Source organism: Helicoverpa armigera, chromosome 1 (assembly GCF_030705265.1).
Source record: "Helicoverpa armigera isolate CAAS_96S chromosome 1, ASM3070526v1, whole genome shotgun sequence".
NCBI lineage: Eukaryota > Metazoa > Arthropoda > Insecta > Lepidoptera > Noctuidae > Helicoverpa > Helicoverpa armigera.
In genome coordinates this window covers 10,469,186-10,489,297 of record NC_087120.1, presented here as the reverse complement: position 1 = coordinate 10,489,297, position 20,112 = coordinate 10,469,186, and the positions used below count along the sequence as shown (strand labels likewise).

General features: G+C 36.5%; 2 protein-coding genes and 1 long non-coding RNA gene across 11 annotated transcripts; 2 read left to right on the top strand and 1 right to left on the bottom strand.

Annotated features, from left to right (window-relative positions):
- The first annotated feature begins 980 nt into the window (after positions 1–980).
- LOC110374578 (protein angel homolog 1) lies at positions 981–11,758 on the top strand. Of its 9 annotated transcripts, none has more exons than XM_021332334.3 (11): positions 981–1,040; positions 4,556–4,643; positions 4,770–5,051; positions 5,168–5,307; positions 5,629–5,786; positions 5,871–6,035; positions 7,702–7,913; positions 8,694–8,783; positions 8,999–9,119; positions 9,857–10,062; positions 10,300–11,758. In XM_021332334.3, exons 1-11 carry the CDS (start codon positions 1,007–1,009, stop codon positions 10,451–10,453), a joined length of 1,650 nt encoding a protein of 549 aa, XP_021188009.2. In that variant the 5' UTR covers positions 981–1,006; the 3' UTR covers positions 10,454–11,758. The 9 variants fall into 9 exon arrangements, with proteins under 9 accessions (XP_021188009.2, XP_021188015.2, XP_021188008.2 ...); XM_021332333.3 differs by having other exon boundaries at positions 992–1,040; positions 4,761–5,051; XM_049838258.2 differs by having other exon boundaries at positions 1,005–1,139.
- Positions 2,325–2,831, bottom strand: LOC135116985 (uncharacterized). Its single transcript, XR_010276550.1, has 2 exons — positions 2,534–2,831; positions 2,325–2,456 (listed from the first exon to the last, which is right to left on the bottom strand). It is a non-coding gene; the product is annotated as an uncharacterized LOC135116985 (long non-coding RNA).
- A 1,431-nt stretch (positions 11,759–13,189) lies between the features above and the next one.
- On the top strand, positions 13,190–19,830 carry LOC110374612 (uncharacterized). Its single transcript, XM_049838382.2, has 4 exons — positions 13,190–13,328; positions 14,200–14,457; positions 15,157–15,403; positions 19,536–19,830. Exons 1-4 carry the CDS (start codon positions 13,314–13,316, stop codon positions 19,673–19,675), a joined length of 660 nt encoding a protein of 219 aa, XP_049694339.2. The 5' UTR covers positions 13,190–13,313; the 3' UTR covers positions 19,676–19,830.
- The last annotated feature ends 282 nt before the right edge of the window (positions 19,831–20,112 follow it).

Genomic DNA, 20,112 nt, shown 5'->3' with positions numbered 1-20,112 from the left:
TTATGAAATTTACGGGTCGGTGTGTTTCTATTACGTAAGAAAGTTGGGACTTTAAGTTGCAGTGTTATATCTAGTGGAGGATGGTGTTCGTCAATATTAGATATAATATCTTTGGCTGGGTAAACTTCAATAGAATAATTTGAGTTAGAAATCACCAGATCAAGTATTCTGTCATTTTTGTTTTTAACATAATTAAACTGTTTAAGGTCATTACTCGATAAAAAGTCTACAAATAAAGTACCGAGATTGTTCGTTGGAGATTGTAGTTCTACATATGACGCTGAAGGTACTTTTGTCCAAGTTAGGAAACTCAAATTAAAATCGCCTATAAGAATAACATTTTCTGATGTATGTTGAATAACGTTATCTATCTTGTCACTAAAATATGAGAAAGTACTAGATTTAAGTGGTGGGGCGAGATATATGGCGCATAAATGTATTTTATTTGATTTGTAATTGCGTGAACTGGTCAGATCTAAGGTCACCCATAAATCCTCGCACTTGGATTCAAACGAGAAATTTCTGTAAGCACTGTAGGTTTTTAACACAGCAATAAGTACACCTCCCCCCTCCTTACCCTCAGAAAATGTACCCGACTGTCTGTCTCTCCTGAATATTTGATATCGATCATCAAAGATTTCTGAATCTAATATCTTATCATTAAGCCAGGTTTCCGTTAAGACTATTACATCATAGGTCATATTCAGAACATTTAAAAATACAGACTGTAGTTTACCTCGTATACTTCTACTATTTTGATAGTATATATTTAAGTGACTGAATTTTATTAATTAATTTTAAGTAGGCATTGACATATTATAAGAAATAAGATAATAATAGAAAAAAATGAGCTTAAGTTAATGATTTTAAGGTATCACGATGTGTAATAATTTGAGATGTAGCAGTCTCATCCTTCCTTATGAAAATCTTCCCATTCCGAACCCATACGTATTTGTAGTTGTAGTATACGTGTTTTATCTGTGAACTGGAATTGACACTTTGACAGATGAGAGACACGACACGATATGAAAGGTCGATGGGTCAGTAAAAATGTATTTTTACAGTAGATTTTAGTTGTCCGTCATGGTTTTTGCTCTTTACCATTAAACGCTAAATGCTATGGTTTTGTTTGTATGCATGTAAGTCAATTTTGTTCACATAATTATAGTTAATAAGGTTAAAATATGTTGCCATTGTTGCAATGTTTTGTCGCATTTCCAACCATTTGTTTTGTGTTGTATTTGACAAAATATAGTTATATAATAGATTATTGCGCTGTTGGGTATTGCGTTTTTTAATGACAAATTAAATTGTATATAATATTGAATAAACTACGCTTTATAACGGGTGTGTCAACGTTTGTTTTTTCAAGCTTAGAAACTGTTATCTTACCCACCAAATAGATCGGTTAAAACCAGTATGCTTGCTGTTATTGGTTCTAATTACATTACCACAAATAACAAAATTCAGCAATGTGTTGGTTGATTATTACGTTATTTCATTTTTGCGCTAAATCTTGTTTTCTTATCTCCCAAACTAATAGATTACTTCCTATTAGATCTTATAAGAATCTCATAGCAACTAGGCCTAGGCAACAGCTTAAAGCAAGAAAAATGTTAGAAACGTAAAGATACATTTCCCTTGTGAGTTCTTTACTTTGAGTACATTTTAAAGGTACTTTGCCAAGGTTTGTGACAGCCCATACGAATGACGCGCGCTTTCTTCCTCGCCTGCTAAAATATGGGAATTTATGATGTGTGAAGTATGACTGACGTCTGTTGCTTACCTAGGAGATGGCGCCATAATTGACTGGCTTGAAATGATATTAGTCCATATCCCCAGGGAGATTTTTCTCGCACCTGGATGAAAGTAGCTAATCTATGCATCATGTCTCCATGCAAAATTTTGTCTCAATCAGTTCTGCTGTTTCCCTGAGAAAGTGTAGCAAAGAAACTTAGTCTCTTTTTCATTTAAAATATTAATAAAAAATCAATAGGAAAGCAAGATCATTCTTATTTTGAGCCAAGCATTTGCCGAGGTATTATATCGGGTGCGTCGTTCACAATCACATTAAGAGCGCTATTACAAAATCGAATCGCTCAGGTTTAGGTAAATCAGACGATAGCCGGCAGCACTTGCGCGCGTGTGCGTCTAGTGAAATACGCAACGCACACCTGCGGACCGCCACGCGGCACAAACAAACTTGAGACTTTGCCACTTTTATTTTCGAAATAGTTTATTGGTTTTATAGTTTATGAAATATTATTTGTACCGATGAATTTTATAACCTAGAATAGCTCGATTGAGTTACAATAAACAAATAATCGTTTACAATTTTTAAATTATTTAATCGACAACCAAACTTTTCACCATGTTTATCAATTAGGTATAAGTAATTGATTTATAAAAAAACTAAAATCTATAATTCGTCTTCCATGTATTGTATCTTCATTTTCCTGCAACAATAAAAACTAGGAATGTAAATAGTTTATTAAAACAAATATGTCTGTTGCGAGTGACAAAAAATACTTACCATATTATTTGTACTGGTATCCGATTGAGTCTGATAATCTGAATTAAATATGCTTTCATTATTCTGCAAGAATCAAAGATATCCAATAATATTATTATGCAACAGCGAAACTAACGACGATGACATTTACGTACATATTTCTATATAACCAACATCAAAAAAAGAGAACCCAATCTATAACATTTTCTCATTAGAATATCATGGGTTAATACTTGTGTATATTACATTTCAATCAGATCATTATAACTAATAAATAAAATAAAAACTCACTAGTATCAAAACGAGTTCGTTGCGCAGGTTGCGCTATATTTTCGAGCTCCGGCGAGTTTGCGCGGCGCAACAGCGAGCGATACGTCCTCCCTCGATAAGCGCTTGGCGCTGACTAAAGTTGAACACCGCGCGTCACAAGATTTATATTGATTTTGCATTGCAAACAAAATTATTTTAAAATATTGTTTTACTTTTAAATAGACCAATTTTTTTTCAAGCTTTATAACAATACCACCTTAATTATTAAATATGTTTTATTTGAATTTGGATTATACTTTCATAGATAAAAAATATAGTTTTGTACGGAAAATTGTCAGTAACTCTCAGTTTTATAGAATTATTTTTGGTGTATTACTGTATGAATTGTAATAAATTGGTGTAAGCAAGCACAAGTACAAGATATAGTTGTATCTTGAACATTTTTATAAATGGTTAAATTGCTATATCCTCGTAGTACTGAAGCATCAAAAGATTCCCAAAAGCAACATTTTATGAAACATCCTTTGCAGAGACAAAGATTTTACTGATGTACGTGGACAAATTAAAATATTTATTGAAAACAGCCCCAAGATAAATGATCAAACTTTCTTAATCTTATTTTTATTTTTTTTTTGTGACTATATCCAAAGCATAATGACGCATCAAAACTCGTATAAAACTCGAAAATTTGTGATAGCCCTCTTAAATCATATCGCATATACTTTATGATATTCTATGGCGAATTGTAAAAAAAATAACCTAATCCAAGTTTAACCACAGGAGTCATTTTTCGTTTTTATAATTTACAACATCATGTGTAAAGCAGAGATAAAGTTAGGAGTCTCGTATGTATTGATCAGTTGACAGCTGTCAGTTTTCAAGGGAGAATTTCAGTTGTTTGTAATGACTGACTTTTATATGGTGTTCTTATTTTTGCACATTTTTATTCCATTTACTTTGTTTGAAAAAAACATTTTTTTATTTTTATGTATTTTTCTTTTATCTTCGTGTTAATCGACATATATTACCCAGTATATTAACGCATTTAATGTGATTATGAACGACAAAGCCGATATAAATGACTTTTACAGCCCGAAGAGTCACCATAAATGAAAAGAATCTAGTCACAGTATTCAAAAACTTGCAGTATGCAAATTACAGTGATTAAAGTGTGTGCACAGTCTGCGGGCTGTCTCAAATTAACGTTCATTTTAAAAGCTATTTAATGATTCATCAACAACCTTGTTGCATTTGTTCTCACCATTAATCAATATTTTACCAATCTTTTCAATTCATATGTAAAACATATTATAATTATGTTGTTAGATTTTTGCCTCAGCCTCAGAAAAAGTGATAAGCCTTCAGGCTGGCTTTTCTTAGTCCTTATATTAATATAATAAAAAGGAGATTTTTTTTTGTTTACACCTTAAACGCTTCAAAACTACTAAACTGATACGAAAAATACCTACAAGATGCCAGTAAAACCTCGGGAAAACTGCTAGTTGATAATATATTACAGTTACTTTGTAGTAGTCTATTTAAAATAAATGTGGTTATTACCCCAGGATAGAAAAATATAACATTAAAACAGAAATTAGTTTGCTTTCTAATTTGTTTCAAGCAATGCTCATTCAATACATATTTTGCATGTCATCTACCTATATACTTTCATACAAGGAGCTGCTATTACTGTCGAATGTTTTAGCATTATGCCAGCTAGTTGGGGAAACTCTACACCTAAGAATATTTAAAGATGTAATGATTTTGTTTCAGGATGCAAAACTAACAACAGAGCAAATTCCATGTCAGCAATAATTAAAAATTTTAAGTTTAACAGAGGTGTACCAAGGATATTAGTAATGCATGTACAAAGCACTCTTATCGAACTTAATGTAGCTAGGCTAGTTTGAAAATTCAAATATGATTCATATAAATGTAATAAATTTTCATAGAAAGCTATGCTGAAATTGACAAATAGTTTTTACAGATATTTAGCGTTTACATGTGAGAAGGTTAACAAGGCACATGTGAGACGATTCTCGCATTTGAATTGTAAACGGAAGACATGTGGTACGGAGTGCGTGGATATAAAACTGACAGCACAGTTCCACTCGAGCCTACAACTGCGACAACACGGCCACGGGAAGAAACGAGTGAAGATCAAGATACCGCCTTTGAATTCCAATGAGTGTAATAAGAGACATAAGCCAATGAGTGATCCATTGCAACCTTCCATTAATCATGCTAGTTATGGAGGAACATTTGATGTGTAAGTTATTTCTTACTGGTTTTAGCTAATATCGTTTATAAGACTATTCTAAATGTATAAATGTATCACACCTCAAAAAATAAATAAGTAACTTGGTTTACGTGTAATTTGAGCAGTTCATCAGAAAGTACTGAGGAGTGGCATCGGCAGATGGACGCAGCAGCGACCTCGGCTGAAGGCAGGAGGCCTCCGCTCAATATACCACCGGACTTTAGAGTGTGGGAAACAGTAGGCAACAGTTGGGAATGCAGACAGGGTACGTAATATTTCTAGTGCCTTGGCATAAATAAAACTTTTTAGATGAAAATAAAAGCTATCTATAATAAAAAGCTTTCTCTATTTTTTGTTGTATGTTTATATTATTTATCTTAAAAAACAGTAATATTGTTAAACTGGATATTTTTCGACAGCGTATAGGTAAATAATATAGTGTGTATGCCTTACCTGTATCTATGTATTCACAACTAAATATGCTTTTTCCCAAAAGGTAATTGCCTCTGTGTATAGGCACAGTAAATAGGTCGTAAATGTACTATAGTCTCGGTTAAATATTTAATGAAGGTGCTTGTTTCCTTAGGTCCATCAGTGAAGTTCAAAGTGTTATCTTACAACGTGCTCGCCCAGTACCTACTAGAGTGCCACCCGTACTTATACACTGACTGCTCGCCGCGCGATCTGAAGTGGAAGGCCAGGGCTGCGCGCCTCTACGACGAAATCACCAAATTGGCACCTGATGTAATATTTTTTGCAATTATTATTTATTTTACTGAATTCTATGATTTCTAAAAAAAATCTAACTTTAATACTTTCGTGTTTCAGATATTATGCTTCCAAGAAGTACAAGCGTCTCACGTAGAAAGTTTCTACTCGCAGTTCGAGCGGATAGGATACTTCGGCGTGTTCAAACAAAAGACGGGGCACAGGCAGGACGGGTGCGCCATCTACTTCAAACAGTCCAAGTTTGAACTCAAGGATCATCTTAGTGTAAGTTGATATAGATGTTGACTATCTGTTAACTATATTTTATTAACATCGTGGTTGTGAAAACCGTTGCATCCTACGTCTTATATCGACTGTGTGTGAGTGAGGGATGGACGGTAAATACGAAATACTCTCTTATTATTATGGCAGCTGCTGCTCGCGATTGTGTGGACCGTATATAGTAATCCTTAGGCATAGGATAGGGTAAACCTAGGCCATTCCTATTATTGAGCTAATTGTAACCCGTTGTTAACAAGAAAAAAATAATATATATATAATAATATATAATGATAAAATACAAACATAAGCAAACAATCGATGTGCCTGTATTCTATCGCTTATCCTATTATTATCTTGTCGAGTCATAGTTCACGAGGAAGTCTGCCCCATTGTGTGTTTTCCTCAAGCTCTCGGCAGCTTCAAATATCATGTCATGACCTTCAGAATTGACACTCTGATGTGTCCTTGCCACTAAATACTGTGTATAGAATAAATAAATGTCAAGTAACAAAATAAGAGAGGAAAAGTCGTCGTGTCCCAGTAAGCGCTTGGTCGGTTGGCCTATTTATCTATACTTGCATAATAGAATGAAAAAATGGTGTTCTCCAGGGTTCCGACTACTAAACCGATTAACATATTTTACGCGGGTATGGGCAGTAGTTCCTACGGGATGCGGGTGAAACTGCTTTAAAACCACTGGTACTTAATAAACCAAGTCAATGTTGCTGTTACCAAGAGTTTCTTTCTAAATAAATAAATTGGTCGAAAGTCGGCTTTCTTTTTATATAAGGGTTATTGTCAAGATGTTGACTGCAATATCCATACGAATATGTATATGTACTTATAGAGCGATAAAAAGACACTAACGTTGAAACTACTTACATGCTACTAATATGCTCATGCTCGAGAATTATGAATTTAAATATGAATATAATCGCTGTCTGCTGATGAAATATTGCGTAGGTACTATTGTATGTTTTGCTATGCGTATTGTTGTTTTTTGGAACCTGCCAATGCTAATTTTACACATTTTTGTGCTTGTATCTAAAATGCCACTTAAAAGCAATAAAAATAAGCAAGATGCGAACTATATCAACTTTTTTTTGTACATTTGTGCGCTGAATGACGATATGAGTAGCCATAATAAATTGCATATTATTTTCGCTGTGGCTTAAAGGACTTCTCGAGAAGTGGTGCACTTGAAATTAACAATAAGTTTTACACATTACTTATGGCTATTTTTGCGAATTACGTTAAGTATATTTGCGATTGTTGAGAACTATCAATACAAATAAATAGTCTGTGCCCGCGGCTTTGCTGGCGTTTTTTTGTTTTCCTGCACAAAATAAAGGATAAAAGAAATAAAAAGGATGTATAACTTCTAATCTACATTCCGAATGTATAAAACTATTGTACACAGGCAAAATGCGATTTGGATTGAGCGATTGAGATCAAATTAATCACATAGTTCTTTCTGAATACTTTCGATAGCGTAAACTTAAACTGAGAAGGGATTATTTTGCTGCCACTGTAGTCCTGTAACTTAATAGCAATTTAATTGAAATTGTGTTTGTAAACGGCTTTTGTCTGAGTACACGCTTGTTGCTCCCGCACATAATGGTAAAATGATATCAAAGCAATTACTAACAAGACTATATCCTTTTTGCAGGTGGAGTTCTACCAACCAGAGCTCCCGATCTTGAACCGGGATAATATTGGTATAATAGTGAAGTTGCTGCCTCATGAGCTCCCGGGTTCGCCCGTCGTCGTTGCCACCACACATCTGCTGTACAACCCTAAGAGGACAGATGTCAGACTGGCACAGATGCAGGTCTTCCTGGCTGAGATCGACCGTTTCGCTTACTATGATAACGGTAGAGAGTAAGTCAAAATATTTTAATTATAGACGTATATTACGCAACGGAACAAAATAAGGCTTTTTTTTTGTTGCATGTAATTTTATGACTGTTGTTTAGTTCTAATTCGAGGTCGCTGATTTCAAATCTACCCACATTTTTTTTCTAACAGCTTTAGTTTTTGAGATACAGCTATTGGCCATATTTTCGAACTAGTTACACTTAAATTTCATAAAACGGAGCATTTTATTTAAAAAGTATATAATTTTTACTATTTCTATGTTGCGAAATAACTGTAAAAATTATACTAACTATATTTGTAATATTTGTGGTGAATATACACCCAAAAATTTACAAAATTCGTCGTAATATTTCATGCAAGAAAAATCAGGTTCCCTTGTGTTAGGTATTTATTAGCTGACCCAGCAACCTTGTACTGGTTAAACTTTCCCTTTACCTGTATAAAAATTTTAAAATCAATAAAAGCCAAATCGGTTCAGCCATTCTCGAGTTTTAGTCAGACTAACGAACAGCCATGAATTTTTATATATAAAAAGATTATGTAAACCAATTTAAAGTTACAAAAAAACAAACTATTGACAATGACATAATCGATAGAGATCGCTCTTAGCGATAGAGTCTTATCTCTTACAGACAACCTTTGGATGGATTGAGAGAAAAAGGAAATAACCTTAGCAGGTAGTCTATAATTCATAATAAAGAAATACACTATTAGTTCACGAAGTGTTAGGTACTAGACAGTGATAAAAATGAGGTTATTATTTTGTATGGTTTTCTGTTTCAGATCAGGACATCATCCTATAATAATGACGGGAGACTTGAATTCAACGCCAGACAGCGCTGTTATAAAACTGTTAGATAGAGGACATGTTAGGTATGTTTCGAGCTCGTTATATTTTCTTTCTAATCTAACATTAAAGATATTGGTCACATATTTTTTTACGCTTAAGTAACATTGCCATTACTTGTATCAGTCAAGTTTTCAAGTTAAACTTTGACTGACATAAAAATGATATTTAATTTCAAGCATCAAAGAGCGATAATCCAATGCAACAATCCCACTTTAATGAAATTCAAATTGTTTAACAGCGCAAGTCCTTACCGAGATAATTCTGACTGGAGACGCATAGGAGTGACGGACAACTGCCAACACCTCTCTGTGATCCTGAACAGGCAGCAGGGGATAGACACTAAATTCAGCAATATTAAGGCAAGTTTATCAGTGCCCTCAATGGCGATGTTAAGCTATAATCATGATATAGTTAAATCATAAGAAGCCGTGGTGGCCTAGTGGGTAAAGAACCAACCTCTCGAGTAGGGTGTGGGTTCGATTCCAGGTCAGGGAATTACCAATGCAACTTTTCTAAGTTTGTATGTACTTTCTAAGTATACCTTGGACACCAATGGTTGATAAAAAGGTGAAGGAAAACATCTTGAGGAAAACTTGGACTATAGTCTGAAATCACCAACCCGCACTGAGCAAGCGTGGTGATCAATGCTCAATCCTTCTCCGTGTGAGAGCCGTGAGAGGAGGCCTGTGCCAAATAGTGGGACGATAAAAAGGCTGTTAAATCATGAAACTACCTACAGCCCTAAAATACTCAACAAGGGCTTTCCCTCAAAACGCCAGCTTTTAATGACTAAGCATGTTTTATGGTCCATCTTTTACTGGAATAAGTGTTTAACTAGGCACATTAGTCAGTAAAAATAGGTCTTTTGTAGATATCTACTTCTATTGCGGTACGCTTCAAACATACAACTCTAATGGCCAGTTTCACCGGCGCCTCTGCTAGATAATAGTTTTGATTCACAGGTCTCTATCTGGCAGAAATTACTTATAACCAGCCCTTATCTGGCATACAGCATTCATTATCAGATAACGACACTTTGTAGGCAGCCAGTGAAACCGGGCCTATAAAATTATAATAGTTATGAATAATTTTACAGATATATAACTCGGAGTATACTGTGGCGGAGGCGGAGTCGTGCGGGTACTCCGCCCTCACGGAACAGTTCAGTTCGATGTTTAACAGCAGCGTGATCGGACACTCGCTCAACTTGGGCTCAGTTTACAGCTCCTTCAAAAGTGATGGACAGTGCGTTGCCACCACCTTCCAAGACTACTGGGTTACCGTCGACTATATTTATTTTAGGTAAGTTATAAAACGGCGTATGTATGTACCTGTGAAACCATAGCAATGTTACAAAATTTGTATTGACGTGTTACACAGAAGGATATCCTCATGATTTTTAGCACCACAAACTACATAGCTTTTAGCGAAGTCTACATTTCAGGGGCTTCTACACAGGTTTTCTCCATTCGTGCCCCTAGAGTCACACGCGTTATTATACGACGATTAACATTAATATCATATTTTATTTAATTTCAGTTGTTGCAGTGCGTTGAAGGTGGTGGAACGCCTGCGTTTACCTACCGAGACCGAGTGCGAAGTGCTCGGCCGCCTGCCCAACGAGGTGTATGGCTCCGACCACCTGGCCCTGGCTGCCGTCTTCGAACTCAAGCCGTACAAGTCCACTCTATAACTCACACAAACAACTCCGGACTACGGAATAAATACGCCACGGAAAAAATGTCCTTGTTATCTTGCTTAGTACATTAAGATGATTGCTTTTGCAATACCAAAAATGATCAATAAAAGTTTGGTATTTCGGGGCGCATAAAGAAATGTCTCCTTTTGAATTTATTTAGTCTCGCTGTTTTACTGCGGATGCGAATACGTACTCGTCCTGTTGGTGTATTTGTCGATTGTCGTGCTGTATACCTCTGACTAATAATTTGACATCGCTTAATTAAGTAGTATATTGGATTTGTTAATGACTTATTTATTATATATTCTCTTAAACGAAATAATCTCTCCCGAGCTGGTTGAAATAATTATTTATGTCTGTATTAAAACTAATAATTATGTATGTAGTTATTTAAGAATACCATGTGGTCACGCCTCTTGCCCGTTTGATTACTGGTAAGACGTATTTTCAATTGACATCCGATTAATTATCACAAACAAGTTTGCACATGCCGAGTGATGTCATGAATTGTATCATAATTAGGACTCAGTGGGTCATATCTCACTGTCTGGTTAGAAAGTTGATTGATTCTGGACATGTTTAATAGTGAATTAGACATAGACTAGGTACATAATTGTCATAGTTTAGAGCCCTCTTCAGCTCTTAGGCCCAACCACAACCAAAGCAGAGCGGAACGGAAAAAATCTGAATTCCGGTATTCAAACATGTCATCTCTGCTCACTTACGGCCAGTTTCTTCATCAAAAGTTAAAGTTAAAGTAATGTCTAAAGTTAAAGTAACGGTCAAATTCGTTTTTTCAAGGCTAAAGTGACAGCAAAATTCATAGAAAAATTGAATTTAACCGTTACTTTTACTTTAGTCATTACTTTGACTTTTACTTTGGCTTTAACTTTTGATGAAGAAACTGGCTGTTAGACATCACAAATTACCCTTGAGCGGAGATATTATATTCTTTAAAAGCTTTTCCGCTCCGCTTTGTCACCTTTACGTGATATGGTCTTTATTCATTTGCCAACTTTATCTAGATTCGTTTAAAAATGTTAGTATTCATAACAACCTTAGGTACAGAAAAATACGAAACTTTGTCGTGAACAAGTCATGGTAAAAAACTAATTTATTCTGACAACGGTTCATTACCAGTTCATCTTTCCCGTGAATATGATTACACGTCGATTTTTAAACTATTTGAACTATAACGCGGACGGGGATTGGATTAACTTAACGTAATTGTAATATATTTCATTGTTTTATTTTATAGATTTTTATGTGATGGAAAGAATAAATGAATATTTTTTTCTATATTCTCGGTTTTATTTGGTTTGAACGTTGATATGGCCATAGTTCCCCATCTTCAGCTGCCTTGAAGAAAAGTGGTACACTTTAAGTCTCTAGTCCATCGCGATCCGGGTCAAGACTGTGGTGAAACCGCTGGAATATGCGCATACGTATACCTAGCATACTTGATACGGTAGTGTGATCATAAATGTATGTCTAGAATTGTTTACTAAATGGACCAAAATAATTCGCTAGTTTGAAAACATAATCATTCAAGTTGCTTGTAAGCGTTGCGTTTAAAAAGTATAATGTGTAGGTTTACATAGCTTACACGTGCTTGCATACTTACGAAAGCACGTCAGCGCATAATCCGCTAGACAGAAGTTACAACGCATATAGAGCGCTTCATTTTGATCAGTCCGGAAGTTCTTGAGATTAGCGAATCCAAAGGAAATAACTTCAGCTTTTAAACACGCTTATTAATATAGATTCAGGAAAATTAATAAACATGATAACCAATTTCAGCTGCTCACTCATGAAAATGTAACGCACGCAATAATAGGTATTTAAAGCTAGAATATTCAAGGTTTTTACCTAAATAAGGAAACAAACTTATCTATATCAACATCTTGCAGAGTTGATTATGGTCCCCAGGCCGGCGAACAATTTTTTTTTGACGCATACAAGAAGACTGTGAGTGCCTTGCTGCGTTTGGAGTGTCACTATAAAGTACGGACAAGTTGACTACAATATTGAAATTAACTTTATTAAGTACCTAAACAATAAAAACTGTATGTATGAAGAGGAACAGTGCCGTCATATCGACATTTTCCGGATGGTGGACACTCCATATGCAGCATTATCTTTGTCGGACAAGTTGATCACAATATAGAAAGTAACTTTATAAAACATATTTAAAAAAATTCTTATATGTACGAAGAGGAACAGTGATGTCATACAAAAACGCAGCAGCGCCAAACTTTGCGCATAAAGAAAGTTTGTCGGACTCATCGTAAGAAAGGCCATCGAGATAGGAATTATAAGAAAGGCACTCACAAAGTCTTATACGTGTCAAAAAAAAATTTGTTCGCAGGCTTGGGACTGTACCTAATGGCAGTTGACAATTAAGTTCTCACCAGACGCAGTCTTACGCAGCATTCTCCTTGCTCATCAACAATGATCGACTTCTTCGACGATCAACTGTTGCTACAGTGTTTACCATGAATATGTTTGGCTTCATATTAAAAATTCTTCCGATTATGCAAGAATTTTGGAGTGGGGCTAGCGTATCTATAATGTAATATTTACTATCATCGTCTATTGTAAAGATAGAGAGATTGCTCTCTTGCAGCTTCAAAGAACAGAATGAACATGTGTTTGGCAACATAGTCTTTGTATGGATGTTCTTGTCTATCGTTAGATTATAATATGTCAATTTGCAATGGGCAACATACTATCCGATTTGACTTGACCATCGAGGATTTGACATGTTTCATATTTTAGTGTAAATCATCGATATATATGTGTAAATTGCTTTTTAGGTAGGTACGTCGCATTTAAAATATTATAACCAGGTATAATGGAAGCTACACAGGTACCTAAGAATTTAACAAATTATTTATTTACACCTACTATTTAAAATGAAATGAAATAATCATAAAAATTACAAAATGGCATCAAAAAATTCCTCCTCATCTCTGCCCACCAGGAGTGTGACCCCGTGGCAGCATTGCCACGTTGGATGACAGCACTTAATTTTTGACCAAAAATAAAAACCACTTAAAGTGTCAGGAAGTCGCTTCGCCGCCTTTTGAAAGTAGATGAGCACTTGGACCCCATGGCCCGAGCGTTTAACCTTAAACATGGTTACCACCAGGGTAATACATATATTTGCGCCGTTTGAGGTTCCTTGAACCAACAAATCGCACCGAGCTTGGCAGATGGGATAGTGCGGGTCCCGTTCTAAATACCTACCCATCTTTCACGGGAATAATGATATACCGTCTGGCCTCTTGCCATCGTCTGGCCACCACCACTGTGTTTTAATACGGCTCGAACGTTGACGGCAACAAGAGGACAACGAATTGATTTGATGCCGTGCAAAATACCGTGCAAAGCGGCCTGAGCCGTGGTGACAAGCCGTGGTGTCCAAGGCTGCTGACAGTTTCGGAGGTTCACAGCTTCTGCTGTATTTAGGTCGGTTTTACAGTCACACTGACCATCGGCGCTGACAGTTATGCGCGTAGTTTGTCTGAACATCGTCTGCGCTGTCAGCTGCGCATCAAAACGCTTCGTAGAGTTTCATATAGGTACTAATGGCCGTCGGCGTTGATGGTCAGCGCATGGTCAGCGTTATTGTAAAATCAGCCTTAGACACCATGCAGGTAGGTAGTGTAGGTACCAGATGCTGATTTGAGTGCTGATGTTCCTAAGCACTAAACTAAACTGTTGTGGTTCGCTTGTAGAAAATGGAGAAAGTCATGTCCAATTACGATGTGTCGTTACTGGTTGGCCTGATAGAGAGAAACCCTATAATTAGAAGCAAAGAAACTAACGCCACCACGAACCGAACTAAAGACGATGCTTGGACATCTCTGGCGCACGAATTCAATGCCAGATCTAAGTCAGTTACTTTGACCAAAGAACAGTTGCAATTAAAATGGGACGATTTAAAAAAATGGGCCGGTAAAAGACCGCCTCGAATACAGTTGAATAATTTAAAGGTACATAATAGTAGTTTTAATGGTTACCTACAAAATTAGCAATGAAACCCTACCAATATCTATTATAAAAGTAAAAGTACGGATGTTTGTTTCTATTTCATGTAAAAACTGCTGATTGGATTAAGAAACAAGTAATATCTATATCTTCTATAGGTACATAAAAGGAAATTGTGTAAGTTACACTACTCATAACACAAGAACAGCTACAGTCTTTAAGCTGTAAATTAGAGAGGCAGTGGCTTAGACCCGGGAGTAGGGCACAGGATAGTCTTGGTTATCACCCAGCTACTGGAAGCGGTTATCACGGGACGTTGGTGAAACCCCGGGCGGAAGCTATTCAGTTATTCATGAGAATAACACATGGTAAACATTTTATCCATACAGGTGAAACCGCGGACGGAAACTAGTTATTTATTTGTCACAACCATAGTGTAGTCCTTCTGATCTATTTATTTATTTATTTATCTATCGTCAAGTATCGTTTCTTACTAATAATATAAATTCGAAAGTGTGTTTGTTAGGCTTTAACGATGAAACGGGTGAACGGCTGACTGATCGAGATGAATTTTCATGATCTAGGCACAGGTTTGGAAGGAGACATGGAAGTAGTTCCCAAAGGGAGCAGGTGAAACAGTATATACTGCTGATAGGACAATGTTTTCGTATTATATATCTTACAGATTTTTAAAACTTGTCTAGACTGCTGGTGGTGGTGGTAAACCAGGCTTCAATACGTCTAATGAGCTCTTGGATAACGTGACCGGTCCATTGCGGCCTTCACGCACAAGATTTGTTGCCCCATTCGTGGGTGAAGGTAGCGCCGATGGACAGCTTATTGTGGGTGATTTGGGTGAAACTGGTAATGGCTTAGAAGACAACATTACCCCGGAAGAGACCTCCTGTCATATTGCAAAAGACCATCAAGTAACTGAATCACCAATCAAAGGTATCGTTAATATTCCTGTATCTATAACGAGTTACTTAAATCAGCAGTCCCAACGCTTCTCCACATATCAGGGGCCCGATTCTCATAAGTTAATAATGTCAAAATTGTATTAAATCGCAAAAGCAGTTTCGGGCTTTCTGCTACTAATATAAGACCAATAATATTCCAACGACATTCGATTGGTTTGCGATTGGTCCGCCATATTTTGGTGATTTTAGTCTATACTGTAGTTTACTCTACAATCATATTGCAATCGTAAATCAGACAAAATGATTCATAATTAAATGACAGGAAAGGATAAAAACGTTTATTTCAAAGAAAAAAATAACGGAATGCCATATACGCTTGAATCGTAATTGAGTCGTGATTGGATCTCAGTCGAATGTGAATCGTATGTCGCTTAAGTAAAATTAGGAGAATCGGGCCCCAGAATAGTATGTGCTTCGCGGCACCTGTCTGTTATTGTTAAATAAAAAATTGTGAATAATTTTTGACAAAATATATAAATATAAATGCGAGAGAATAGGAAGATTTAAGTGAAGCTAGCTGATCTGATGCATTCGTACCGCCTTAGGCTGCAGTTCCACAGAGGCGGAGACATGCGGAGCGGAGAGGAAACGTGTGGGGATCGACCAATCACATTACATGCAAAAGACGAGATGTGGATTTCATGTAATTTGATTGGTCGATCCAAACACGTCTCCTCTCCGCTCCGCGCGTCTCCGCCTCAGAGGAACCGCAGCCTTACAGACAACACACAAACATCAGCGCCACCTACCCTCGAATATCATCAAGGATTCTATTTATACCATTAAGGATTTTATTGAATTTTTGACGCCTTTTAGATATAGTGTATATATTTTATTTTTTTTATTGTTCTACTAGGATAGTTTTTTTGTGTTGTAAATATCTATGTATATAACTATGTAAATACATGATTTATACCTACTTGTAACTACATTCAAATTGTGTGCATAAAAAATGAGTAGATATATAAAAAAAGACAGATCACAACGAACTTTGTAGTTTTAATTACAAATTGACTGAAATTAACAATAATTCACTATAACTGAGAATAATTCAAAAATGTAAACAACACAAAACAACCGTTAATTCTCCAACACAATAAATGAATGAAGCTAATAAAGAAGCAAAAAAAAACAGTCTTACAGCATCGGCGCCAACCACCTTTGTAGTCGACGTCCGTGAAGCAAATGACCCTTAAATGGCATATATATATTAGAATAATACTTGTCTTAAGCTTCTTTGTTCGTATTGTGTATGTGTATGTATATGCTGTGGGTCAACCTAATAATAAACTTAAACAATGATATTTGTCGAAAATGCAATAGCTCACCCGAAACCATACAACATATAACCGGCGCATGTAAATCAATAGCCCAGACCGATTACAAGTATAGACACGACCAAGTCGCTAATGTCATCCACCAGAAACTAGCCCATCAGTATAAGCTAATTAATTCCGTAGTACCATACTATAAATACACCCCAGAAACCGTCTTAGAAAACTCTACAACCAAACTGTACTTCGATCTACCGACCGCACAATTCATTTTAATAGACCAGATCGTCAAAACCAACAAGACCGGATACTTGATCGACATCGCCGTCCCAAACACCCACAACATGCAGCATACAATAGCCGAAAAACTAACTAAATACATTGAACTTAAAGACGAAATAACACGTCTCTGGCATTTACAAAAAGTTACCATCATCCCCATAGTCTTATCCACAACCGGTGTAATACCTAAACAGCTCCATCCATCCCTTCAATCTCTTAGCCTACCTCCAAACACCTATCAATTACTTCAGAAAGCGGTGATTCTAAACACCTGCCGACTAGTTCGAAAGTTCCTTCAATGTGAAATAGATACACACCAAAACATAGGCACACACCCTATCACAGCTATTCAAACACACCCAGGTAATAACCAAAACGTCATCAACCCAACTGGTGAACACTTGGCTTAGGCCCGTGTCGTCATCAGATACCAAGCACCCGGTTAAACGGAGAAAAAAAAAACAAAAAAAATAAATAATAATCTATACTTATAATAAATCTGTAGAAAGGTCAATTCTGTACATTGAATATATTTCCAAAATAACTATTAGGGGGTGATTAGTGATCGATACTGATGCCAAAAATGCAATCAGAAAAATTTTTGTCTGTCTGTCTGTCTGTCTGTCTGTCTGTCTGTCAGTCTGTATGTTCGTTATGGAAACAAAAACTACTTGACGGATTTCAATGAAACTTGGTACAATGATTCTTCATACTCCTGGGCAGGTTATAGGATACTTTGCATCACGCTACGATCAATAGGAGCAGAGCAGTGAAGGTAAATGTTGGGAAAACGGGAGAAGTTACTCCATTTTTTAAGATTCCGTCGCGTGTGCAACCCTAATGGTTACAGCTACACAGAAACCATGTATGACGGAAATGTTCTTCATAAAATTATGTAAAAAATATCCCATGACAGTATATATCTATCTTTTATGGTTGACTCACAATAACACGTAAAACTCTCTCGGTAGCTTAGCAGTTCGGAGTTTTCTGATTATATTTGTCTACTATTACGTTTATAATACTCTCACTCACACGAATTAAAAATAGTTAATAGTATTACCTATTCATTAAAAAAAGATTCATATAAATCGGTGAAGAAACACCAAAGTTATACACGAAAAACGGATAAGCCATCGCGCGTGAATACTGAATCACGCTATAAGGATCATTTTTGGGCATCTGTCGCCGCGCTCGACGCGGCTCGCGGCGCGGTGGCTGCGCGAGTTTCATACAATATTTGGCTCTTGGTGCGATTGATGCGAATAGGCGTTTAGAGTGTTCAACCTTATTGCGCGACTTTTAGGTTTTAAATAATTTATTTTTAACTTTCTTTTGTTGTTATTTTATAAAATAGGTTGGTACCTATTAGTTATTTTGGTAGTGTTTAAATATTCGTTCAAATTACAAATTATTAATAGTTTACATTTTATTTCTTAAAGTAGTAGTAGGTACGCATAGATTTAGATAATTGGAGGGGCTGGTGTTTATTATTTCTTTCTCTCTTTGCACGAAGTCCGACTCTAACGCGGACGAAGTCGCTGGCAGAAGCTAGTAATAAATAAATAAAGCTTTTTTTTTTGGTATGGCATCTCGCAGTTCAACCTAGGAGGCCGTGTACTGTTTAGCCGGCCTTTAGACCGAACGCAACTAAGCCCTCGCTTTTATAGGTGGTGGTGGTGATCGAAACTATCCACACAAAGTTTGGCTTATCCTGCTTCCTACTGATATCCTACTAATACTAATATTATAAATGTGAAAGTTTTTGAGAATGTATGGATGTATGTTTGTTATTCTTTCAAGCAAAAATGGCTGGACCGATTTGGTTGAAATTTGGTATGTAGATAGGTGAAACTCTGGATTAACACATAGGCCACTTTTTACCAACACACCACGCGGGCGAAGCCGCGAGCGCATTATGATTAATCCCGAAAGATAAACCCGGAGCTAATTACCTACCAATCTTTAAATGTTCATATGTCCCAACCGTTCCTTAACGTTATGACTGATTGATCCGCGCTGCTTTGACTTAGCCACAAGTTGTTCCAGGTGCAGTAATGAATAATGATAATGGCGTCCACGGCCGATTTCGGCCACGGCGGCTGTTCTCATATAACGAGATCAGCCAGCTGCACAGGACGTATTATAGTGCACAAGCATTTACGCAGACACAGGTGCACTCACTATTCTTTCACACTCATAGCCCGATGGGACGGCAATCCGACACGACCGGAGAGAGATCAGGCGCAGGACCGACATTAACGTGCTCTCCGATGCACGGGTGATTCAATTACCAACTTCCAGGCTCCGGGCTGCTTTGTGAAAGTCTTTAAAAATCCACAAAGCGATACCCACATAAGGAAATGGGGAATACATAGAGCAAGTACCTTATGAAGTACACAAACAAATTCGATTTGTATATATCCGCATTGCCCACTATGATAGATCCGCCACTGGTGGTGAAAACTGTAATCATTGAAGCTTGTACTAGTTATCAGTTGAGGAAATTTACTTTGACGTTCTCAAAGGATTTTTTTTTTACTTCAGGTGCAAAGCTAGCACGTGAGGCTGTGGCAGATTCTATTATAACCCGTAACTTGGCAGAAGCAAGTTATTACGATAGAAAAAAGGAAAAGATCAATTTAGAAATAAAACTTCTCGAATTACGACTGTCCCAAGGAGAATAAACTGAAGATATTGATATAAAGCTTGTTTAATAGGTAGGTACTTACATTAGCTAGTAGATAGACATGCGAATGTATTACTTTTACATTTTTGTAGAGCGTTACATTAAGTTATTAGGCTAGCAATAAACCAATAAAATTACTTGTTTATTATATAATTTTACGTTTTGTATTCCAATATAATTTTATGCAGTACCCAATTATCTCATAGGTAAACCCAGGGAAGAAGGAAAGATAGCGGAGATGTCGTAAGGGAGGTAGGTTAGGCGCCATCGTGCGCCACATTGTGGGGCAAGTAACGTACGGTAGGCGTGATCAGTAACCGAACGAATGAGGCATTCGGGTTACTTGTCAAATGAAAACCAATCTGTTAAAGATTGGCCTTGATTGATTGGTGATGAAGGCGTGTAACGTTAATAACGGAGCTAGTAACGTTCCTC